A 24,459-nucleotide genomic window follows, 5' to 3' on the forward strand; every position below is an offset into this window, starting at 1 on the left:
GCGGATGTGGCGGCGGTGTTATGTTACGTGGTCTCAAGTTGGGTTGATCTCTTTCTCAGGTCGCCATATGTTCAATGATGCGTGCCATCTGGCAGGGCAGCAGGCGCTTCCGGACGCCTCACCTGTCCAACGCTCCTCGTGACACGCACTCGGTGCGCTTCTGTTCGATCTTTACTAACCTAGCAATGCTCGCCTTCAAGTCTCTCCGACCCTCTGCTGTCTCCCGACTGGCAACCTCCACCCGAGCTGCCCACGTCATCTCCACCCCCACCCTCATCAACATTGAGAAGCGATGGGAGTTCATGCCCGCCGAGGAGCGTGAGGACATTGTCCACCAGCTGACCGAGCGACAAAAGGTCAACTGGAGCGACCTGACTCTCGCCGAGAAGCAGGCCGCATGGTACATTTCCTACGGCCCCTGGGGCCCCCGAAAGCCCGTCCACAACCCCGGTGACCAGACCAAGATCTTTGTCGGCATCGGCATCGGTCTCGCCGCCTCCGTCGCCATCTTTGGCCTCTGCCTCGCCTTGCAGCCCGCCGACAACGTTGCTCTGCGAACCCAGTCCTTCGAGTGGCAGGAGAAGTCCAACGAGATCCTCAAGGAGGTTGGCGCCAACCCCTTCACCACCTACAACCAGATCCAGTCTCCCTCCAAGGGCCCTCTTCCTGATGAGGATGAGGATGACGACGAGTAAGGGGATTAGACGACTAGCTGACTCTCAAAGTAATTTGAAAATTGAATGCATTGCAAAGCAATCTGCGGATTGCTGTTTGTAGTGGGCATCTTTGAGCATAGCTCGATATGCCCTGTGTAGATCAACTGTCGAGACTGCTTCAGAGCGCTTCTTGAGAGCGCATCTTGCGAACACAGCTGCGAGAACAGTTGCGAACACATGTTGACATTGTAGATACACTGTCGAGATTGCGACTTCGAATACTTGCTTTCGATACGCTTTGTAGCTCGACTGGTGCTTGTATTTATCCTTAGTTCTGTAGTTGATGTCTAGACCAGTCTTTGGATTCCGTATGAGAAGAGCATTCGGGGCGGTGAATGACATGAATGACAATGTCGTGAATGACAATGAGATGAATGACAATGTCGTGAATATAGTACTTCGGCTCATGACTCGATCTTCACTCTGTTCATGACTCTGTTCATGACTCGGCTTAGCTGGACTGGGCTCGCTCATGACTTGACTTGATCTTCACTCGACTTAGCTGGACAGACTCGCTCATGACTCACGACCATCTCCGTTTCTCCTTCAGATTTTTCTCGTCCGACTCCGGCTCGTACTAAGGTGCCTTATCCATGCACGGTTTCTGGCTCTATTAAGTCGTGTTGTAATCATTCACCACCTTCTTTCTTACCTCTTCCTTGCCTGACAGACTGACTTGCCCGACAGACTGATTGACACGACACAGACTGACTGGCCGACCAGACTGATTGACACAGACACAAGCAGCAGCTGTGCTGACCTGGTCTTCTGACACAGACAGTCGTCTCACATGGCACCAAAGGGGACCGAATAGACGCGATCGAGACAAGGTCTTTCAGAGACAGAGCTGCCGCTACGGTAAGGACAACGCTGCTGACACAGACTGTCAACGAGGAACACAGACTGTCAACGAAGAGCTGCTCTCAGATCCGCGGCCATAGCCACCACGGAGCTCTCAGTTTTCTCCGCTCGTGCGTTGTGTCGGTTCTGCCGCTGGTTCTGGTGAAAGTTCTGGTCATGAATCTGACCGTGGATCTAGTCTTGGCTCTGGTGGCGGTTCTGGCGGTTCTGGCGGTTCTGGCGGTTCTGGCGGTTCTGACAGTTCTGACAGTTCTAGTCATGACTCTGGTGTATAGTGCCACTTCACCACCTTTACCTCCAAATTACCCCACCCATGACCCCACACACGTCATCTTTGCCCTGACTCTTCCACGCACACCCTCAAGCACGAGAGGGCGCAAAGAGTGCTTGGGTGCTGTGACTGAACTGTGACTGAGCTGATGCGGTGAAAAAAGTCGGTTGAAGTCCCTGCCGTGCTGTTCCAAGTATCGTGTTACTCTCAGTGCAATCCAACCTGACTGCCTTGTACTGCTCGTTGTGCCATTACTTTCTCATGAGATGGTACAGCACCCCTGGACCCTGTTCCAAATGCAGCATCTTCAGTCTTCGTCGGTATCTGACGGCGGCGCGTTTCCTGCTGTACCGTGTCATCGAGAAGGGCTCGTTGGCAGACAAACCAGTACATACTGTACTCGTAACACATTGTCTGGCTGAGTATGGCCTCAGGCTCTACTTGTCAGCCAATTCGTTGCGTTGCGCATTTGTGAGTGGACGGATGTCACTGTCCTTTTCAGGAATGGCTATGGCGGTGTTTAAAGGTCGTTGACCCAGTTAGTACCATTCGTGACAGTGTCTGTGACTAACACATCGATGATTGTGACCACCCAGTCCTTACAAGCTACTTTTCTTCCGTTGCTCGCTCTCTCCTGACCGTGGTCTCTCTTCCCTTGTTCTTTGCAAGAGTCCATGTCGTTAAACGAGGTCAACCTACATGATCTGTTTTCAATGAGCATGACAACTGAGTCCAGGCTCATGAAGGACTTGTGCAAGTACGAGTACAAGTACAAGTAGATGAGCTTCGTGTTTGGGAGCCACTAGTGATATTGGCGTGATTGACCGAGAGCAAAGGTTTTATCCGATGTCGGTGGAGGTAACGGTTGTGGAGGGGTGCGTTATGGAGTCAAATTGGGTGGTTGATAATGATATTAGAGAGGGAGGTGCTTTCTTTTGTTTTTTTGGAGGTCCTGGAAGAAGAGGTGCTCATAAAGTCCCCTCTGCGATTACAATTACGCGTGGGCAGCTCCTAGGACTTTTCATACACTCAATCTTCTTGCAGATCTCCATCTGGAACTGGTTCTAGTTTTAGTACTGGTGCTTGTGGTGTAGTGCATGCTCTTACATGCTGCGAAGTACAAGTGCGCGGCCTATTCTGAGACCATGTGACTTGAGGTTGGCTTAGGGGCAAGAGATGACTTCAAGTACAGTACTGTACAGTACTTACACGATACGAGTATCTGTTTGAATTCTCTCCAGACTGTTTCAAATCCTTCCAGACACACTCTACAAGTATCAGCCCAAACTGACAATGCCGAAGTGAGTACAACTACAACCAAGGAGGTATGGAGATGGCAGGTATTCCGTGCTTGTACTTCTCTTTCTCTTTCATCTTTCCCCCCATCAAGTCTCCACTCTGTGGTGCCTGTATTGCTGCTGTTTTTGGTTTGCTGCTGTTTTTGGTCTGATTTTCTGACACTTTTTGCAGGGTCAAAAGTAGTGTGAAGATTAGCGTCGTCTTTCAGGCGATTCCATCCAAGTAGCGTCTTTTGACGTCTTTTAGATCCTTTTTGGAGTGTCTAGATAATGTCAGATGGTTGGGGAATTTTTGATTTTCTGAATTATTTGATTTTCTGATTTTTCAGTACTATATTTGTTTTTTTTCAGTATTATATATGATTTTATTTGACTTTCTGAATTATTAGATTTTTCTGAGTTATTTGAATTATTTTGAATTTTCGGAATTATTTAAAAATCTAAAATATTTGTTTGAGATAAACCAACCTGTCGAGACACCGACTGAAGAACCCGTAATTCTTTATACAAACATAGATCCTCCTTCATATTCCTTCGTATTTCTACATTGTATTTTTTTTCTTTTTTCTTTTTTCTTTTTCTTTTTCTTTTTTTTCTTTTTCTTTTTCTTCTTTTTCTTTTTCTTAATTTTTCTTAATTTTTCTTAATTTTTAATTAAATTAAATAATTTTCCACCCTCCGATCGGGGTTTTGAATTAACTTGGGCTGCTGCTTGTGTTACTGTAATTTGTTAATCTAACTGAAACCTAACGGAAAGTCGACGCTAGAAAATGACACAGACAACGCAGAGACCAACAGATAATACCACATGACTCCCCGGATTCGGGAGATCAAAATGGTACTATTTTCGCCCCCACAATCCCTCTCCTCACCAATCCACGTTACGTGCAATTGCTTCTTTCAAAAACAGCCTTCGTCCAACCTACCTCCTGAGTTTAGTTTGTTCATGTGGGAGGTGGTGCGTTTTGGGGCGTGATTGGGGACCCTGGGGACATAAAAAGGACCCGGAAAATGGCCAGAGAATGGACCACGAGAAGCTTCTAAAACACCTTATCAAGCTGAGTCAGTAGGAATGAATGTCTTGTTTTTTTCTTGTCCAAAGTTTCTTCTCTGCCAGAAAAAAAACATAAAAAAACAGAAGAAAAAAAAAACACTTTCCGAGAAAAGCAGTTAGAGACGGGTAAGACAGGGTGTATGCTAAAACCTACTTGAGGAGTGGGAGCGGGAGATAGATTTGACGGGGCGTTTTTGGGCGGAAAATAGCGGAAAATGGCGGAGAGTGGCGGAAAATGGCCAAGGAATCGGAGAAAAAGTCGGCCGAAAATTCTTCACTGCGCGAATTCCATAAAATGAGCTTTCTCATTATTATGGATCCCGCGCTCCTCCGTCGCCCTGGTACTGTATTGTATGTGAGCTCGTTTGTATGGGAAATGTTAATCCAAATAAAGTGCGTCCCAATTAGCCGGCCCGGACTTGGATATACGGGGTTTTTGTTCTGATGCCAGGGAGTCGAGATGGAGAGTGTTTCCGGAGGTCGGAGTAGTTGTAGTTGTGACATGAGGTGTGTCGGTTCAGGGGGCTTGATTTGTTCTCCTTTTTTTATTCCGATTCAACGCTCCAGGCAGCGGCGATTGGCGTCTAGTCCCACTATTGCTATCAGCCCTCAGACTCAGACCCTCACAGTGAATATGCCAAAACCCTATTGCACGTCGTGTTTGATTTCACCTCACACCACCGTGCAGTCACCAACGGAAGTAGCAGCACCCCCACAACATGTCGCGAGAGGTGCCCAACAACTCGCTCGGGCCTCAGGGCATGGGAATGCAGCAGCACAATTGGCAGAGCGAGGTGTCGCCGGACGAGAGGAAGAATCTGATTATTATTCTGTGAGTGTGACAGAGCGATAGAGCGATAAGAGGGGGGGAGGAGAGTGAGGGCGATGGAAGTCGATGGCGATAGAGAAGTCGATGGCGATAGAGAAGTCGATGGCGATAGAAAAGGCCATGGCGATAGAGAGACCGTTTGCCGTTCAGGAGCTCACGAACTCGTGCACGAGGTGCGGTCTGATAGTGACCATGACAGTGACCATGTCGCATCTCAGACACAGACACAGAAGGGTCGTGATAAGGAGATTGAGAGTGGAGCAGAGTAACGGCCGATTCGAGGAGCCCAGATGGAGCCCACGGAGTCCACAGAGCCAGACAGCAGCTGGACTCGTGTCGTTCAGACGTCCAGTGTGATACCAGAGTTAGGAGAAGGAAGAAGAGTCAATGGCAGCGGACAACAGAAGAGTAAACGACAACCGAGCCAGTGATACAGAGTCGGTGACAACAAAAGAGCCACGGACGGTGTGATGGTATGAATGAAGGGGCGATTTCTCTCTTATTTCTTGCATCCATGTTTATTATCGTCTGCCGGTTATCTTGGTAGTGTTTATTTCTGTTTGGCGATGCCTGACCTTCTGGGAGTATGACCTTTGAAAACGCATCCTGACGTCTGTTGATGACTGACCTTTGGCCAAACTCCCGAATCCTAACCTCTGTTGTGCGTTCGACGAGATTGCCGACTTCTCTGATGACGAGTTCGCTCATTCCTGTGCTGTCGAGCTCGTGTTAGACCAGATCGACGTTCTCTCAGTCATTCCCGTTGCGACCTTTAGCCACTCACTACCGTATACTAACCCAGCGTCAAAGCTATCAAAGCTCTCGGACCCACTTATGCCCAGGAACGGATTGTTCCTCTGGCTCGACAGTATGAAAATCTCATTTTCATGAATTCCATCAGCAAGGTGAGTACAAGTCGCCGTTCTAATCATGGAGGACACGGCTCTAACCCCCAATCATACAGACGCCAGTCTAAGCACGACCACTTATTAAAGACCATCACCAACGTCTAGTCTAGTATACAATTGCTGCACCCTTCAAGGTGCTCTGTCTTGCCACTTACTAACCCAGTCTGACTACATGAACCAATGCAAAAACAAAGTCAAAGAAATCTCCGACACGGTCATGCAGCACCGTGGCCGGCAAATGGCCCAAGGCCAACAATCCCACCAACAAAACCCCCAGATGATGAACTTTGACCCACAGCAAATGCTCAAGACCCAGCAGCAGACGCAGCCCCCACAGCAGGCGCCCCAACAACAGTCGCAGTCGCAGCAACAACATCAGAAGAAGGACGACTTCCAGTGGGGCGACGGCGGCAGCTTCCAGAACTTCTTCTTCTCGGACAGCGGCCAGGGCCAGCAGCAGAATGCTCCGCAACAGCAGCAGGGCGGCAACATGGGCGGCAACATGAACGGGCTCAATCTCGGTGGCATGAACATGAACATGAATATGGGCCAGCAAAACCAGCAGCAGCAGCAGCAGCAAACGCCCCAGCAGCAGCAAAACACGCCCCAGCAGCCCAATCAGATGATGAACATGAACATGACCATGGGCATGATGCCCCAGGGCCAGAATCAGAACCAGGGCCAGGGTCAGGGCCAAGGTCAGGGCCAGAGTCAGGGACAAAACCAGGGCCAGGGCCAGAACCAGGGCCAGAACCAGGGCCAGAACCAGGGCCAAAGCCAGAGTCAAAACCAACAACAGAACCAGAACCAATCACAAGGCCAAGGCCAAGGCCAACAAACCCAAGGGCAGCCACCAACACAAGCGCTCATCAACTTTCTACAGGCCCAGGGCATTGCGCCCACGCCCCAGACGGTCCAGATGTTCCAGTCGATGCCCCGCGAGCAACAGCAGCAGTACATTGCGATGCACCGCAAGCAGCGGGCGGCCCAGCAACAGAAGCAACAGGCCGCCGCTCAACAGCAGCGCATGATGCAGGGTCAGGCAACTCAGGGAATGGGAGCACAGGGAATGGGAGCGCAGGGAGGAATGGGAGCGCAGCCGCAGGGGCAGCAGGGACAGCCCCAGGGCCAGAATCAGAACCAGGGCCAAGGACAGCAGGGTCAGCAGGGTCAACAAGGTCAACAAGGCCAGCAAGGCCAACAACAAGGCCAGCCAGGTCAACCCGGACAAGGAAACATGCGAATGTCTGCTGCTCAGATCCAGGCCGCTGCCCAGATCCAGGCCGCAACCCAGGCGGGCCAGGCAGCAGCGATGCGGATCGACGTGCGAAACCTGCCCATTCCGCAGCAGATTCTTGACGAGATCCCCGTGGTGCCCAAGGGTGTCAACACGTGGGCGCAGATCCACGAGCTGCTCAAGAATGAAACGATTCCCAAGTCTGCCATGTCCGCCATCAAGAGCGCGCACCAGACGCACACCCGGTGGGTTCAGATGCGGATGCGACAGCGACAGGCCCAGCAGCAGCAGGCTGCGCAGCAGGGAGGAATGGGAGGCATGTCCCAGAGTCAGCAAGGCGGAGTGCCTCAGGGCCAGCAGGTTGGTCAGCCACAGGGAGGTCAAGGAGGTATGTCTGGTGGACACATGCAGATGAAGCCCCAGGGCCAGGCACAGGGCGTTCAGCAGCAACGGATGATGCAGCAACAGAACCAGGGCCAAGGCCAGGGCCAGCAGCAGCAGCAGCAGCAGCAACCCCAAGCTCACCGCCAGGCTCAGCATATTGATCTGACCGGTGGCACCGGGGGTTTTGTGTCACCGCAGATCAAGACCACGCCCAATATGGCATCTCAGCAGCTGCAAAGTCAGCAACAGCCCCACGTCAAGACGACGCCGCAGCTCCAGCAGCCCGCCATCTCCCCCATGATGGCCACAGCTCCCCCCGGAGGAGCAGCCACGGCGGCAGGAGTCGCGGCAGCACAGGCGGCGACCAAGAACCCCACCGCCGCCAATCCCGCAGCAGCGACAGCAGGTCGCCCGGCTGACGGCACAATTCCGACCATGCCGGGCACTCTACCAATCAGGGAGGCCGACCGGCAGCGACTGCAGCAGATTTATGAGGAGGCATCGCGGATCCCGGTGCAGCTGCACAACTTCAACGACCAGCTGTCGCCCGAGCAGAAACGGCACATTCAGGAACACATCCAAACGGTGCACACCATGTACCAACGGATCGACCAGCTAGCGCCCATGTTCTTTTTTCTGTCCAAGAACCCCACCGCGACCCAGCGGCTCATCCAGCTCAAATGCATGTTCAAGGAGCAGCTCGAGGGTCTGCGCCAGGGCAACTATCTCACCACGCCGCAGATTTTGGAAAAGACAAAGTACGAAATCAACCGGTACTTCACGTTTGTGCGAGACAACCTGCAGCAGCGGCGACCGGGAGGTCAGGGTCAGGGTGCACAGCAGCCGGGACAGCCGGGCCAGCAACCCGGTATTCAGCCTGGTGTTCAGTCTGGGCAGCAGGTTCCTCAACAGCTTGGTCAGCAGCCTGGTGTTCAGGGTCAGCCTGGACAAGGTCCTCAAGGCCAACCTCAGCCCACAGGAATGCCTCCTCAGGCTGGCATGAACATGAACATGCAGAACATGATGATGCAGAAGCAGCAACAGCAGCAGCAACAGCAAGGAGGCCCCCAGATGATGGGCATGATGCCTGGTCAACAGGGCCAGCAGGGACCAGGACCACAGGGCCAGATGAACCCCATGATGCAGCGAAAGATGCAGCAGCAGCAACAACAACAGCAGCAGCAGCAACAGGGAAATATGCCCGACCAAGCAGGCCAGATTCCCCAGCAGGGCGGAGTTCCCCAGGGACAAATGCCTCCTCAGCAGACTCAGATGCCCCAGGGAGGTCTTCCTCAGGGAGGTATGCCCCAGGTGCCTCCCGGTCAGCAGCCGAATGCACAGCAACAGCAGTTTTTCATGCAACAGCAGCAGTTCCGGCCTGGCCAACAAGGCCCCGGAGGTCCTCAGCAGGGCCCTGGCCCCCAGCAGGGTCCTCAGCAGGGTCCTCAGCAGGGTCCAGGCCCCCAGCAAGGTCCCCAACAGGGTCCTGCACCTCAACAGGGTCCTGGAGGCCCCCCTCAGCCTGGACAGCCCGGAAACTTCATGTTCAACCAAATGTACATGCAGGGAGGGGCCCCTGGCATGTCTCAGGGCGGTCCTCCAGGTGCTATGCCACAGGTAGGTCCCGGTGCGATGCCACAGACTGTTCCTGGCACCAACCTCCCTCCCGGCGCTGCTCTTCCTCTCGGAGCTTTCCCTCCCGGAGTCACTTCGACTCCTCCGCTGTCATCCACGCAGCCCGTCGCCAAGGTCTCGCCCAAGGATAAGCGAGGTGGTGCCAAGCCCGCGGCACGGGGCAAGAAGGTGTCTGCCAACAGCACACCGATTCCGGCGGCGGCAACCACCCCTTCAGGTGGGCCCGGCAAGGCGTCGCCTTCGGGCGTGCCGACCTACTCGGCCACCGGCCCCAATCTGGCACCCGACCAGCTCAAGATGCCCGCCACGCGCAAGCGCAAGTCCTCGGCCGGGCTTGACGACAAGCGCAGCCCCATGCCGCCGGCGAAGAAGGAAAAGCTGGAGGAGGCCAAGGTGCGGGAGACGTCGGAGATTGCCGCCAAGAAGGAGCAGCTGCAGCGCGAGAACCCGCTCGGCTTTTTCATCTCTTCGCTGGGCGAGGCGCTGGACGTGCCTGCCGAGGAGATTGCGGCGTTTGGCGGCGTCTCCTTCAAGGTGGGCGGAAAGAACCCGTCGGCGCTGGTGGCGGGCAATCCTGGCGTGGTGGCCGCCGCCGCCAATGGTGTGAATGGAACGCCAGGTCCTGCTGCCGGTCCCGCCGTCGCTGCCGCCACCGCTGCCGCTGCGGGCTTCACTCCTGGCACGGCAGCAGCCGCCGGAGCCGGAGCGGGCTCTGGTCTTGGTCTGACCCCGTCGTCTCTGCTTAAAACGCCCATGCCGTTCGACAAGGGCACAGCAGCCAGCACCGGCGACTTGGCGGGTTCCACTGGCGGTGCTTCTTCTTCGTCCTCCATCGAGACGGCCGTGGCCGCGGTTCCATGGACGGGTCTGGTGTCTGCTGCGAGCCTCAAGTCCGCATTCCAAGCGCTGGAGTGTTTCAAGGTGTCTGAGGTGCAGTTCCTGACGCCGCCCGAGGAGCACAACAAGCTGCCCAAGAGCAAGGAGGTCAAGACAGAGAACCCCAAGGACGACAAGGTGCCTGTTCCTAAGCTCAATGGCGCGCAACTCTTTTCCTCCGGCGACAACATGTGGGATTTCGACTCCATTGCCAACGGGGTCAGTCAGGAGGATCTGGACAAGGAGTTCTGGACCTTTGAAATGTAGAAAAGTAATTTATTCAGTAATAGAGTGTTAATGTTACCCAAGTGAGAGAGAACAAAAACGTGGAGCTTGTCATAAGGTGACCAAGGCTTCATTGAGTATTGAATATCCATCAAGTAGAATTAGCCAATGTTCCAACTGCTTGGGGTTAACGATAATGCATGAAATTCGCAATATCTCAGAATTTTGTATGGTAGCGTTTAGTTTTGATTATATTTTAGTTAGAAACTGTCAATCTCTCTATCTATTCATATTCTCATTATATCTCTACGACCTCTGCATCGCCGGATTTGCACCCCCAGCACCATTTTTCTTTCAACTAAACGTCCAACTATTTTGACTTTGGTAGTTACATTTGTAGTTTAAAATAACGCTGTTTTGCCGGAGACACATTCGAAGACAAGTTTCGTAGTGTTGCCAATGGTTGGTGTATTTAAGAGATTGTTTAAGACAGGACTGTATGGAGGATTGTTCACAAGTAGTACAAGTAGTCGAATAAATCTCAACAGAGCTGGCAAAAGAAGGAGCGCACCAACCATTGATGCCTTGGTGTAGGTTGGCAGGTTAGGAGAGTGTATACAGTGCCATATATACCTAGGTATCGGAGAAGAGACGAAGATTGCTAGTACTTGTACTTGTATACAAACAGCTGTTCCTACAAGGACGTATCTGATCAACTACTCACCGTTCATAAGGCGCAAATCAGCCCGAAAACAGGAGTTGGACCGTTATCCAGTGCTAGACAAGTAGAGAAGGGTCCTGTACCATAGGAGTAGGATAATTGAGGGTGTTGGAGTCATTTGACAGGCTATCCGATATGAGAAGAGTCGATACAAGGAGTCAATTACATTTTTCTTGTTCAAATGTGCTTCACCTCGTGTATGTGGAATCGAACTGGTACTGAAAATCACGGGTGGTTCAGAATACAGGTGACAAACACGTAGAGCGCTCATCAGCATGTCGCTACTTGTAGCACTCTTGGTAGATCTGCTTGGTGTACTCGCGTGAATTCATCTAACAGAAGATGGCACTTTGCACCTGATGGAGATCATGTCTGATGAGTGCTCTCTGAAGGAATACCAACCAACCAACATTATGCGCGGCGACAAACTGTGGTTCGAGTAACAGAGAGTAAATCCAGGAGGATATCTTCCTTCCATCTTTTTCGGTCAAATGACGAAATGGCCGAGACGTTGAACAGTGACTGTATCATAACCCCATCTCTTATCATTGACCTGAGATGAGGTTTTGGATCCTGAGCCTTTGATGAAGACATGTAGAAGACTACATTGTAGTCTGGATGATGAAAATGTTTGAGAGAGTGAGAGAAGTTCAGACAAGTTGAGAGAGCCCTAGTCGGAGTAGTTCATTGACTGAGTTGAGAAGGTTCTGTTAGGAATATATGGCGGCCTTTTGAGAAGACTGAAGAAGAGGTATATGAAGAATTGACGAAAAGCTGCTTCCGAATCTGTTTCTCAAGTGTTCACTCGATTCGGACCAGTACTTGTCGAGTTGAGTGTTCTCTTGGCTGCTGTCCAATTCATGCTCCAATACTGTAGAGGGATCCATAACTCATCAGAGACACTTTACGAACCTGTTTTAAGAGAGACGGTGTTCTTAAAGACTGAGTCTTGGGGCCCCAGAAATTTTCAAATCTCTATCATGAGTATTGCGTGATTTGGAGCGAATCAGTGTTGTTCAACACAGTCGCCCTCCTGCCCAGGTAAGTCAAATCATATTACAACTATACATCAGCTCTGTTGGCTCATGATACTTGATCCTCAGTCGCTCAGTTCAACACAGACTCACTTGCATGCCTCCAAACAAGTCACCACTAAAGCCCAAAACTTGTTCAGATCCACCTCCTCAACCACCGTCAAGTGACCCCCCACTTGCTCCGTCAACATTCCTCTCTGTTCTCCCCCCACAGTGACATCCACTGTCACTCTTCTCTCCTTCGTAACAATCCCGTTGAGTAAAACAGCCACAGAAAGAGGATCGTGAACAGGAGGACCGTCCTTGAAACCAAACTCGGACTCGTATGTCTCCTTGAAAAAGGTCATGAGTTCGAAAAACATCTGGCTCACGTTACCGCCGACACTCTTGATCTGACTAAGCACCTCTTCGGTTGCAATGGCCGTGTGAGTCACGTTCAGTGGACAGAGCACAACCTTCGCAGCGACGATCGGGTCGCCGAGCACCTGGCTAGCTGACTCGGCGTCGCACCAGATGTTGAATTCCGCATAGGGCGTCCAATTGCCCATTCCAAATCCTCCTCCCATAATGGAAACTGTTTCCACAAGATTTTTGACATCTGGAAAGCGGTCAAATAGCGCTGAAACGTTGGTAAGTGAACCAGTAGCAACAAGACACGTGCCGGGGTTGTTTCGGATGGCGTTTGCCATGGCCACGAGAGTGGAATCAACATGAGGTTCGATTGTGCACGTGATTTCCGGCAACAGAGACGTTCCATCCAAACCTGATTCACCATGAATCGAAGGAGCAAATGTGGAGGGAGCAGTTTCGTAATGGCCACGGGAACACGACGAAGGGCTGTGCGACTGGTTGGATTGGTCATGTGACCCACCATCGCCGCCACCACCCCGTGACTGAATTCTCTCGGCGCCCGGATACACTTTGATTTCCGAATCTTGTCCGATTGCTTTCAGCACGGCCATGGCGTTGACGGTTGTCTTTTCCAACGGCGCGTTTCCGAAAACGGTCGATATTCCGAGCAAGTTGAAGGCGGGTAATTTCGCCGCTAAAAGAATCGCGACGGCATCATCGTGGCCTGGATCGCAATCGAGCCAGATGGGTATCATTGTAGTTGTGTAGATGGTAGAGTTGGGTTTTGGTGGTTCTGGAGGAAGTGCATCTGGGGTTTGGGAGGATTTTGGATGTTGAGTGGAGTGGATTTTGGTGATATTGGAGAGTAGGTGGAAGTGGAGAATAGGGGAGGTCAGGAGGAGTCGAATGGTACCATATATAGAGATATGAGAGGGTCTAGGAGTGATTTTAGGGTCACATTTTCGTTTCTTTCCGGTTAGTTTTTAATAGGGTTTAAAAAAATAAATGAATAAATTCGGCTTTGAAAAAATATAAAAATAATAAGAAAAACTAAAAAACTAAAAAAAGAAAACTAAAAAATAAAAATAAAAATAAAAAAAACAATAAAATACAAAAAATAAAAAATAAAAAAATAAAAAATTAAAAGAAAAACTAAAAAATGTCCCCGGAATGAGTTGTATGAAACAATTCAGACGAGAAGAAAAATTATATTAAGGGAGATAGGGTTGATTTCATCAACTACAAGTAGGACTTTTTTTGAGCTTTTATTCGCAATTTAAAGCATTTTCGACGACGTTTTATTGTTTTATTCAGTTTTAGTCCCAGTGTGAATGAGCCTCCGATTAATTTCGCAAGACGACCGCGTGCGTGTATACAAGAAGCATATTGGAGAAGAGGCGGCTCAATGAGATGGAGGTGGGCTTTTAAATATCCAATTTGGGCTTTTGTCGGAGAGATAGAAGAGTGGTTTATTGTCTACAGAATGCTAAGTAAAAGTTCACTATCCGGGGCTGGTTATAGTAAGAACAGTATCGCTTTTGTCATTTGGATCAGAACCAGGAGAAAAAAAAAAAAAAAAAAAACCCAAGAAATGATGTCAGTCAATATCTGAGAATCATCAAGTTCTGTTACTGGAGTCTAGTAACGCAACCGAGCGAAAATCCTGGGGATATCAGTATCATATACTCAGAGTCTCGAGTCTTTGTTTGTCCACAGTCAATTAAAGTACCAAGTAAATGACAAGTAAAGTAAATCATTATAAGTAAAGCAATCTAAGTAAAGACGTCCAGTGACGCCCACTGTACCAATTCAAGCGATATGACGTGGATTTTTTAACAGACAGTTATGCGAAAGACCTCAGAAAAATCTGAGCCTCATTGGACTCCAAAATATCACAATATACTTGACGTTTGACTGCACAAGATATCACAGGAGGAATACTTCCAACAGGTGTCCATTGTGAAGTGATCAATGATAGTTGTTATATTGTAACAAATGAGATTGACTTATTCGATTACAAATCATCTTCTGTGTGTCAATTGATACCGTTACTGAAGTTTTCACGTAAATCTGGCAGCTGATGTACCCTCCTCAGATAATTCTAAACAAAATTACTAAAAATTACCAACTATATACTTGGAAATATACACAAAATTCCAGCCGATCCCAGAAAACTAATTATATCAATACCACAAGTGACTAAATCAGATAATTCAACCAAATTGCAATAATGCCCCCCCTCCCCAGGATCACCACCCGCCCGAATTTGGTATCACGTGACCTCGGAATTCCCAACGTTGAGCTTTCACTTCCTTCCTGTGTCTACTTAGGACCCTCAATCCATTTATCTCCACCAATATTCACTCTATCATCTCCAAACAATCACCATTGGCCTCTCCAGCTCGGAAGTACTCCTTTTTTCAACTCTATGGGTATATTAACAACCTCATATTGACTAAAGAATGTACATGGTTAGCAAAAATCTGTTCCTGACAGTGTCAGCACAATTAAAACAAAAGCAACAACTGGAGTGGCAAGAACACTTCAGAAACATGACTAACGCTGCTGTGTTCCTGCTCCAGAACCTCCAACCAGTCGTTTTTCTTATTCATCCAACATCATGGCCCGCTCACCTCCTCTCAGCCACTCGGGATTCCACTCATGGGCCTCTTCAAAGGTCTGACCAAAGTCCGGAGGACACTTTCGCGCCCGGAAGGTCTCGGCTTGCTCCCTTACGTACTCGATATTCGGCTGGGTCGAAGGTACCGAGGCAATGTAGACGACCACGGCGGGATCGTCGCCGGACAAATGATTGGGATCCACAGCATGAATACCATCGCAATGCCACCACACAGAATCGCCCGCAGACAAATCGGGAATGCTCACAAGCCGTTTAGTGAGTTCAAGATGCGGGTGACTCTTGTTTCCGAGACATTGACTGGAGATTGACTGAGTTCCGGGGAAATAGGAGGGACGAGTGAACTTCCAGTTGGCAGCAGAGAGATATCGGGCACGTGCAGCCTCGGCTGCGTCCCGTGACTTCAGTGTCGCACCGTACTTGGCGTCACTGGAGTCGTCCTCTGGAGTGCCCGGGGTGGTGTCTGGGGTGGGGAGGCCGTCGGAGTTGGCAGTCAGGTTGAGAGTCGGGTCAGTCGATCCGGTTGCCTCTCGTACCAGCTCCTCCTCGCTTCGAATCTCCTCGAAAAACGGTCGCAGAAGCAAATACACCACTGCCAAATCCACTCTTGGATAGAACCAAATTCCGCCCTTATTTTCGCCCACGTCAGTCAAACAGGTCCAGCCTTGAAATGTGCGCAAAACAGACGAGTGGGCGGGCCCAGGAATAACGTGCTGCTTGCAGGTACTTCTTTCCTTGAGTCTGTAGAGATCCAGACGTTCAGGATGACCCGAAAAGACGTCGTGGTAAAAGTGGCGATAATCGTCATCCAACCACCGGGAAAGAGAGCCCGCGTCAATGTGGGGTCCCAGAGCAGGATACGTAGACTTACTGGGCATGGATCGAAGCGCATCTGCGTAAGTTAGAGGGGTCGCTAGAGTGGAGGTGTTTTGTTGAGAGTTAGTTGACATTTGTTGACCAGGCTCTTCCCAAAGCTTATTGAGCCATTCCTGCAGAAGTAAATGGTTGGGATGAGCCCGCAACTTTACTTGAGCTTCAGTCCAGTAAAGCTGCTTAATGTGAGGAGCCTCCACTGGCCATCCGGTGATGGCATCCGAATGCTCCGAGAGAAACGTCTGCAGCGAATGGTTGAGTTCACGTGACTCCGATTCACTGACCACATTCCGCACAATGAAACAGCCCGCCCGCTTGGCCCGGGCCACGTGATCCGCCCCGACGGCGTCCCGTTGGATCTCGTCAAAGTTGAGCTGCGGAATCGGCTCTGTTTCAAAGCTCGCCAGCTCCTTCAAAACCCAGCGCCAGGACCGCTCCAGCTGGTCACGTGAGTACTGACCCAGCACCTTGTCAGCGGTCAACTCGTGCAGTTTCTGCTCCTCGTCGGTGTACCACGAAGGCAGAGAGTCGTAGTCCTTCCAGGTGTTCCACTTGTCGAGCATCTTGAGATAGATAGAAAATGAGTAGATTGAAAGAGGAGGCAAGGAGGACTTCGAGGCTGGATTCGTCACACTCAGATATGAGTCCACAGACACCCCAGACTCCCCCACAGACCTTTTTATATCACCACTATCAAGCTTATCCCGAACCCAATGGATCGTTAGGTTCACACGGCGCCGTGGGCCGAGCTGGATGCGGTCAAATCGGCTCGAAAAACGGGGAAAGCTGTGGCTGACGGTCGATGCGCGCTTGGCGGAGATACCCTGGCGGAGTTCCTTCTCTTAGTATGCTTGCTAATGTCATAAACGTCAAATCTAGGTTTAGACCGACCGTCGGAGAAGTGTCAACATATTGGGCGCTGGAGAAGAGCTGTGGCTTGAAAAGTGGTATCAACAAGTTCGGAATGACGAGACCAACAAAATGCACTTTTCAGAATCTCAATATCTTCCCCCGATCCCCACACTGTTGTCCCTCTCTCGCTTTCCAGGTAACTTTCACATATCACCCCTATCAAAGACAAATATATACAGCCAGTCGCAATCTGTAACATCCACGGACGCAGATCCCCGGCTCGTATTCCTCGTCACGTGACCTCTAGCGCGCCACCGAGTTAGCCGGATTGAGTCTTGGGGACTTGGTGGGTGGGGAGAATGCTGGAGTGAATGTCCGAGACGCCCAACCCCCGCCGCCGGAAAAGCCGGAAAAGCCCGGAAATGCAACGGAAAAGTCACGTGACTTGTCGCCGCCGCCCCCTCCCTGGTTCCGGTCACGTGACAATGTCGTTTTTTGCAGTCTCCGTACGACTTTATTTTTCACGATCCCCGTCCGTATCTCTGCACGTGGGTTTACAAAAAACGTGTCTCAAAAGACGCCAGAGCTGTAGTGACTCAAGCCCGGAGGCCATGACTCTCGCAGCTGCTTGATCTGTGCAACGGATCCGCTTGACAGCTGCAATCCTCCGGGGTTGGCGTGGTAGCAACCTAACCAGTGGGGTTTGACAAGGTGGAGGAGACGCCAAGGTGGAGGAATATCCGGTATGGTCACGTGAGATATACCATTTTGACGGTCTCGTGACGGTGATTTTGGTCCTGCGGTCTGTTTTTCCATAGCTCTTTTGTGGCTCCCGATAGGTGTGCGTTCTCTCCCTGTCCATGATACAGTTTCCGGGGAGTCCGTGGAAAAATGGCGAGCCATTATTGGGGAGATATTGGGGTGGGAAAAACACGGGAAAAATGCTGGAAAATCGCAAAATACACGTGGTGAGACAATCAAAAAGTGTACAAGCCTGGGGGGTTTTTGCAGTCGCATTTGCGGGTCCGTTTAGCTTCCCTCAACCCAGAGATCATAGATATACAATTTTGGAGATGGTTACCAGCGACGCAGACTTTTGTGCACTACACTATGGTGTATTTGGGTCGGTGAATCGTGCCATAGTGGCTCTCTGGGTCTTTTCGGGGCTCTATCGGGACTCATAGAAGGCGTTTTACCCTCTACCAAAGTGACAAGTGGCTTAGTCTAGCGGTTTGAGAAGCGCGCATTTCGATTTTGATTTTTTGTTTCGGTTTAGCAAACGCCGGAAAGTCTTGGAGGAGTTCCGTGGAGCTCTGTGTCGTTTAGTGGAGGAGGTGGAGGGTGAAAGGGTTGGTGTTAGGTAAGCAGCCAGAATGACAGCTATTATACGGCGCGATAAAGCTGCGGGGTTGGGAAAAGATCCGCCAACAAAAAAAGACAGTTGTCTGGGTCACGTGACAACAACCCCCCTTGCTCTGGCTGCTGTATTACTGGCTCTAGCGGGGTTTAGGAGCGTATGGGAGCTGGTCAACAATTTTCCGTAGAGTCAAGATATCCGTGGAGGGAGTTGATACGGGGGTTCCGCGGACGCTGGAGATTGCCAAACCGCCCAGATAGCGGCGATATCCGTGAGAAAGTCCGAGATAGGGGCTAAGATGTGCGTGGAGAAGAGATGCAGGGCGCGAAGTGGATTGCAAGATGTTGAGAGGAGATGAAAGAAGCGGGGAAGTGGGAAGCTGCTTTATAAGACGGAGGAGAATCCCAAGATGTGACTTTGGAGAGGAATCGAAGTCTTTGGCTGATTTTAGACCCGACAATGTGTTGGGGGGGTGGGGTTATGTTCTGTAAGTGCATTTGGTGAGAGTTGTAGAGGAGGTGAAGAGACAGATGGTTTGGAGAAATGTTTAGAGCAATTATCTGATCTTACAAGATATATTTTGAGTCATCAGGCTGTTTAGCGCAGATTTCATGTGTATTATTGTAGAGAAAACACATGACAGTGGATTTCGATGTGTTGGGGACTGAATATTGATCCTATGGAGACTATAATGGAATCAAATTGATCTAAACGACGTGATTAATACAATTAAGAACTGTAGATGTTTCTGAAACAGCTCTAAAGCGTCAGAAATGTATGTTGTTGAGATATGAATGGTTTGCAATCTTAGCCAGAGACCTGCAGTATTGAAAGGAGACAGAAACACTCCAACAACTTGAGAGATATGAGAATACCGACAATAAGAAGAGTTTTTAAAAGTCCCCATTTTTATATCACGTGATTTACCACCAATGGCGTCACGTTTGGAAATATGAGCACCTCTCAGTAATGGCTGTCCTGGACGTTGGAGATGCCAGAACGGTGCCGAAATCTACATATTTGTTGTCATGTGACTCCTACCACGAAGAATATCTCTTCTATTTTCAAAACCGGGCTTTGCGACCTCTTCTGCAACACTCTGCAACACTCCGGGCGGCTAAAAGTCCATCTTTCGGGCTGTGGACAATCTCCGATGCCGGAAAAACATTTCTCCGTCTTAGATATTGCTCTGGAGAGATCCACTTGCACCCTGTAATGTCTCACCAATGTCTTATGTCTATCAAAGGTACGGTACTGTAGGAAGCAAGCAGCTACAGGACCTGTACTGTATGGGTCTGTAGAGTTGAGAGAGGGGCTGTGAAAGGTAATGGAGACAAGTACAGATGATCCATACCGTATAATGGAATGTACATGTTGCCATTGAACTCTTGTATGAGTTCTGGACCGCTCCAACTCGGTCCCCCCGGTCTTCTTGACTGTTTCAGATGTATTGCGCGTATCCTCCTCACCGACCAAAACACATCTCTGTCAACGCACCTCAATATATCGAGAAATGCAAATTGGAGAGCGGTCTGGACCACCATTCGAGTCCACTTTGCATTCTACAACTTTGCACTTTCTCGACTAACATATCCCAGTTGATACATTGACTCAATCTTCGAGCATTTGCTTTTTCCGTCGTCGTTTCTTTTTCTGAATCGTACGTTTCTTTTTATGGCACTAAAATACGAGCGGGATCGGACTTCCGCCAGGGCAACGTATGTATTATTGCGCCAGCAACATGTATGTCTGATTTTGTTCGTCACGATTCGGCTCAACAACGATCTGAGCGCGCTCAAAGGCACCTGTTGCAGTCAACTACATATCAAGTACGATGCAAGTAATTAACGCAACACATCAACAAACCACCAACTCAAACTCAACTAAACGGTCTCAAATAACTAAACGCTGAGAAGTGATGTCATGTCGGTCACCTTGCTCACCCCCTCAATTAAATAATCCATTTATCTATATATACTACATGACCACTCTATATGGCCACTTCTATTGTCCTCCTTCATAAATATACACGCGCACGGAAGCGCTGACTCCTTAACCAACGTAACCACAAGCATCTATCTCTTACTTAGACAAGACACATGCTCCAATAATGACAATGGAGCGTTTGTGGTGTACCATCAGTGCCAGGAAATTACACACATCGGTGTCTGGGGTCACTGCTGTCGCTCGCAGCGTCTCGCTCGGTATGGCCTGTGACCAACTCATCAAACTATGCTCACCAAAAGCTGACTTTGTCTTACTTAGTAGAGTCGTTTGATTAGTCGGTCACACCCCATCTCACGAATTAAAACCAAACGTGGACGCAAAACTAGCAGTTCCCATCTGATCCCGCTTGAACAGATAGTCACTGGCAGCATCACCTTCCTCCCAGCCCCCAACACCCATAGGATATCCGCTCATGTATGGCGTAATGGGCATAATCTGACTGAACCGATCTGCACTCACTTGCTCCTTGACAGTGGAAGTGTAGTGTCGAGCAGCAACAACGCACTGGTGGATGAGCGAGTACAGCCGCCGAGCGCCATCACTCATGTCCTTGAGACTCTTGACAAAGGAATCAAGCGTCTCCAGAAGCTGCATATCGCTGCCAGCCGTCGACTCAGACGGAAACGCCCGCAAATGCATGAAAATGACAAAATACGGAACCATGGGGTACGCAATCATGAGGAATAATGTACTGAGTGACTCAGCCATGGACGAGATGCCCGAAGTCAGGTAGCCCATCAGCGACAGGTACTTTCGAGCCGCATCCAGACACTTGTCGTAGTTGGAGCTCGAGTTCACGTCCGACGATGACGACGGGCTGCCAGCAGCATTATTGGCGCTAGGAATGCTGCCGAAACCAACTCCTTCGCTGTAAATCATGCAGAGACAGTTGTAATAGAGCGAATGCAGCTCAGCTCCAGCGTTGATATTGCCCTTGGATCGGAGGTTGTCCAGATTCTGCTTTTCAGCAAGCGTGGGAGGCCGGTACCGGGATGGAACTTCGAACCACACCTGGTCCAGCTCCTGCTGCATCTGGGCAATGAAGGTCCGCTTTTGAATCGCGCTTTTTCGGGCCCCAGCCACGCCGTAGAGATTCTTGTAAATCTTTTTCAGGCACCGGCTCAGCCGAATACCGCAACGGAAAAATACGACCGAATCCGAGTACACACGCTGGTACGGCAGCTCGGTCATGCAGTCCGAGTCGTCCAGACACGGCGGACGGCCCATGGCGACCGACTGGTACGTGTCCTGCTGGTAGACGCACCAGAATAGACACCGGTTGATTTCGAGCCGATGCGGTGTGTCGCCCACGTCTAGATGCAACCCAATCCCCTGAGCCATCCGCGTAGCATTGCCCATGAGAGAATAGGACTGGGTGAAATTGCCGGAGGACTGGAACTGAAACGACATGAGCAGCAGGGCGGCGATGCACATGCGGTTGGAAGGCAGGGTGGTCGTGTTACTCAGTAGCGAGAAGGCCGCGTTGTAAATCTTGGTCGACCAGGTCGCGGTACGGCCCTGGAGCCTGCTGATACCATCAAATCCAAACCCCATGACCAGCAAAAACGCACAAATCTTTTCGCGTGACACGTGCGCCGTGTTCTCGTCGTACAGCTCTTCCATGGCCACCAATAGCTCCTCCTTGTCCATCAACGGCCAGCACGTGGTCGAAAAGAACTGGTCCACGTACCGATGAGCGTCTTCCTTAGCTGGCAGCAGTGGCCGGATGTGTTCCAGTGGACACGACGTTTTGATGCCGGCAAAGAAGCCCTGGATCACCGTTTTAGGTGTCTCGCCGTTTTCGCCGGTGCTATGCTCCTCAGGCAAGAACTGCTGCGTCTGGAGCGACACAGCCATAACCGAGGGCTCGCCAATGAGATGACCCTGGCCGTACTTATCCTCGATGAGCGTGGCGCGGAACGAGTTGGTGTTGACAGATGAGTAGTCCTCGTCGGGCTCGCAGATGATCTTCTCCATGAGAAACTCGAGGCGGTTGAGTTTGCTGAGCAGTGCCGAGTCGCCCGTTCCGGCGGAAGCAGCGGGAGTGCTACTCTGTAACGCCTCAAAGTCCTTGCGGCCCTCGCCATATGTGCACTGGATGTTGTAGGTGAGACACTGTAAGCACGCGGGTAGCGTGCGTCCGCACTTGATTTTTTTATGGCGACAGTGATCGCACGAGCGGCGCGATTCACGGTCGTTCTGGGTTAGCTGATGAAGTGGACAAAGAGCATTGAGAAATGATCACTGCTGCGACAGCAGGGAAATAGAACATGGAAAAATGAGGAAGAAGGAGTGACAAATTGTAGACATCTTCGAGGTGGCATCCACATCCAGTAGATGTCGCCCAGATGTCAGTTCCCGTGGAAAAACGAGAAGCTCCGCATGAGTGATCTTCTTGCCAAGAGTAACCAACGTCAATACAGTGAGGTAAATACGGAGAATGTGATACAGGAGCTGTTTGGAAGTGAATAGTGGGGAGAAGTCTTGGTGAGGCTGTCGTTGCTGGTGAGACGAGATCATGAATGGCAACAATTGGTGTGTATATGGTCGCGACTGTGGGGGTAGTGGTAGGGAACGGATGCCGCGTTATCAATCAGTGATGGTGGCTAGAGTGGTAGCAGTAGTGGGAATCAGCAGTAGATTGCAGTGGACAGAAGACAGAACCACTGACTAGACGGAATCACGGACCAGCGACGTCAGTCCAGCGACCTCGGACACCAATCACAGGTGGCTGTAGATACCAGAGCAGTCCGCGCTAGGTAATCAGAACTGGTTTGACTAAATAGCTGATGATCAACATCAAATTCTGTCACCATAGTGGAGTCTCACCACACTGCTGTCACCACACCGTTGTCACCATGTTGCAGTATAACCACACTCCTTACTACCTCACCACCACTTTAATCCTCCACACTCCCCAACACCACTCCACCTTCCTATCCAAGCAAACACAACCACGCCGTCGTCGTCGCCGCCACGTGTTCCAGCCCCCAGACCTGTCTGTGTCGATTCATCCTCCCCTCTTGTCCCCACTCTCTGTGTCTCTTCCTCCGGTGCCACCCATTGAAGACCACGACACGGCGTCGTGGTGCACCACTTTTTTGTCAGAAGCCGTTGTCAAAAGCCGTCTGTGTTTGCGTCACATTGGGGCCAAAGTGCATAAATAGCTCCGGATTCGCCGCCCGAACCTCCCGTTGCTATGCGTCCCCGCACCGGCTCGCCGCTGCCAAATCTCCCGTGTATCGCCAATACTCACAGTTACTCTCCTCACAGGGGCCATTGGTGGTTGTCGACAAGAGAGGGTGTCACCGTGCTATTATACCACACATAGACTCTGGTACTGTGGAAATTACACTTTTGGGCCCAAAGTCTAAACCACGCACAGAACCAAACACAAAGCGGGAACAACAAAAAAAAAACGGGACAAAATAAAAAAACGAGACACAAAAAAGTGGGAGACACAAAAAATTGGACACAAAAAAGACGAGACAAAAGAAAATAAAAAAACGGGACAAAAAAAAACGTTGACCGTTTCCTACTACAAACAACAACAAGACTGACACATGGAACAGCACAGAGATAGTCAGATTGCATCCAGTTGACAGATGGCGGCCGCCGAGAACAAGACAAGAAGGGACGGGATTAGGATATTATGTAATCACATAACTGGGAATCACGTGCCGTCGCCACGAGCTGGAAGAACAACAAACCAACAACCAAGACCAACAAAAACCAACAACCAACAACCAACAACAAATGTTCACTTGTTCCGCTCGTTGTTCTCCCTTGTCCTCCTCACCCCCTCCTCAACTACCCCCACTCCCCGCCTCTTCAGTTAATCCGAAAGGTTCCAAATTTTCCGGCCTACCAAACTCAGTCGTCTTGTGGAGTCCAATCTGACCAATTGAAAGCCGCAAAATAAGAACGGGAGATAGGGCAGGGTGGACTTGGACACGAGAGAGACCCAATCGCCTGGCTATCTCCCTGCACAGCCCCTCTCGAGACCCTAGGTCTCCCGGGGCCCACCGATAACTTGTTATTTCACTGCTATATGTCTCAAACCCCTCTCCCACCCAGTAGTTATGCATGTATGCCATGTCATGTAGACGCATGCATGGTCATGCAAGGGAGCGTCATGTCTTGAAATGCAGAAAAACGCACAGAAGGGCGCCTCCCCTAGCCCTGGCGGGGTCGCCATACAAGCGGTGCAGATTCTAGGCGGGGAGGTGCATGCAGCTGTACGTAGGCGAGATATATTTTTTGTTGGTGACTGGAGATGTCGAAGACGCAACATTTGAGGATCCCACGAGAGGACGGGGGTTTCGGGATTCA

At 50.5% G+C, this 24,459-nt stretch overlaps 10 protein-coding genes across 10 annotated transcripts; 5 read left to right on the forward strand and 5 right to left on the reverse strand.

The window, feature by feature from the left end:
- Positions 1 to 74: 74 nt before the first annotated feature.
- On the forward strand, positions 75 to 695 carry YALI1_F05089g (uncharacterized protein; the record flags this gene model as incomplete). The annotated part of the gene is made up of 1 exon (XM_504953.3): positions 75 to 695. The coding sequence occupies one exon, from the start codon at positions 75 to 77 to the stop codon at positions 693 to 695; it is 621 nt and encodes a 206-aa protein (XP_504953.2).
- Positions 696 to 2,955: 2,260 nt separating this feature from the next.
- On the forward strand, positions 2,956 to 3,335 carry YALI1_F05118g (uncharacterized protein; the record flags this gene model as incomplete). The annotated part of the gene is made up of 2 exons (XM_068283238.1): positions 2,956 to 2,971; positions 3,016 to 3,335. The coding sequence occupies 2 exons, from the start codon at positions 2,956 to 2,958 to the stop codon at positions 3,333 to 3,335; spliced, it is 336 nt and encodes a 111-aa protein (XP_068139339.1).
- A 619-nt stretch (positions 3,336 to 3,954) lies between these two features.
- On the forward strand, positions 3,955 to 4,216 carry YALI1_F05128g (uncharacterized protein; the record flags this gene model as incomplete). The annotated part of the gene is made up of 2 exons (XM_068283239.1): positions 3,955 to 4,104; positions 4,148 to 4,216. The coding sequence occupies 2 exons, from the start codon at positions 3,955 to 3,957 to the stop codon at positions 4,214 to 4,216; spliced, it is 219 nt and encodes a 72-aa protein (XP_068139340.1).
- Positions 4,217 to 4,919: 703 nt separating this feature from the next.
- YALI1_F05137g (uncharacterized protein) lies at positions 4,920 to 10,336 on the forward strand (the record flags this gene model as incomplete). The annotated part of the gene is made up of 3 exons (XM_504954.4): positions 4,920 to 5,032; positions 5,832 to 5,934; positions 6,101 to 10,336. 3 exons carry the CDS (start codon positions 4,920 to 4,922, stop codon positions 10,334 to 10,336), a joined length of 4,452 nt encoding a protein of 1,483 aa, XP_504954.4.
- Positions 10,337 to 11,426: 1,090 nt separating this feature from the next.
- On the reverse strand, positions 11,427 to 11,902 carry YALI1_F05205g (uncharacterized protein; the record flags this gene model as incomplete). The annotated part of the gene is made up of 2 exons (XM_068283240.1): positions 11,427 to 11,685; positions 11,757 to 11,902. The coding sequence occupies 2 exons, from the start codon at positions 11,900 to 11,902 to the stop codon at positions 11,427 to 11,429; spliced, it is 405 nt and encodes a 134-aa protein (XP_068139341.1).
- Positions 11,903 to 12,138: 236 nt separating this feature from the next.
- Positions 12,139 to 13,155, reverse strand: YALI1_F05220g (uncharacterized protein; the record flags this gene model as incomplete). The annotated part of the gene is made up of 1 exon (XM_504955.3): positions 12,139 to 13,155. The coding sequence occupies one exon, from the start codon at positions 13,153 to 13,155 to the stop codon at positions 12,139 to 12,141; it is 1,017 nt and encodes a 338-aa protein (XP_504955.3).
- A 1,849-nt stretch (positions 13,156 to 15,004) lies between these two features.
- On the reverse strand, positions 15,005 to 16,474 carry YALI1_F05253g (uncharacterized protein; the record flags this gene model as incomplete). Its single annotated transcript, XM_504956.3, has 1 exon — positions 15,005 to 16,474. The coding sequence occupies one exon, from the start codon at positions 16,472 to 16,474 to the stop codon at positions 15,005 to 15,007; it is 1,470 nt and encodes a 489-aa protein (XP_504956.3).
- A 3,610-nt stretch (positions 16,475 to 20,084) lies between these two features.
- Positions 20,085 to 20,346, reverse strand: YALI1_F05290g (uncharacterized protein; the record flags this gene model as incomplete). The annotated part of the gene is made up of 2 exons (XM_068283241.1): positions 20,085 to 20,171; positions 20,218 to 20,346. The coding sequence occupies 2 exons, from the start codon at positions 20,344 to 20,346 to the stop codon at positions 20,085 to 20,087; spliced, it is 216 nt and encodes a 71-aa protein (XP_068139342.1).
- A 72-nt stretch (positions 20,347 to 20,418) lies between these two features.
- YALI1_F05312g (uncharacterized protein) lies at positions 20,419 to 22,399 on the reverse strand (the record flags this gene model as incomplete). The annotated part of the gene is made up of 2 exons (XM_068283242.1): positions 20,419 to 22,326; positions 22,373 to 22,399. 2 exons carry the CDS (start codon positions 22,397 to 22,399, stop codon positions 20,419 to 20,421), a joined length of 1,935 nt encoding a protein of 644 aa, XP_068139343.1.
- Positions 22,400 to 22,464: 65 nt separating this feature from the next.
- Positions 22,465 to 22,801, forward strand: YALI1_F05313g (uncharacterized protein; the record flags this gene model as incomplete). The annotated part of the gene is made up of 2 exons (XM_068283243.1): positions 22,465 to 22,591; positions 22,638 to 22,801. 2 exons carry the CDS (start codon positions 22,465 to 22,467, stop codon positions 22,799 to 22,801), a joined length of 291 nt encoding a protein of 96 aa, XP_068139344.1.
- Positions 22,802 to 24,459: the final 1,658 nt, after the last annotated feature.

This window comes from Yarrowia lipolytica, chromosome 1F (genome assembly GCF_001761485.1).
Source record: "Yarrowia lipolytica chromosome 1F, complete sequence".
Taxonomy (NCBI): domain Eukaryota; kingdom Fungi; phylum Ascomycota; class Dipodascomycetes; order Dipodascales; genus Yarrowia; species Yarrowia lipolytica.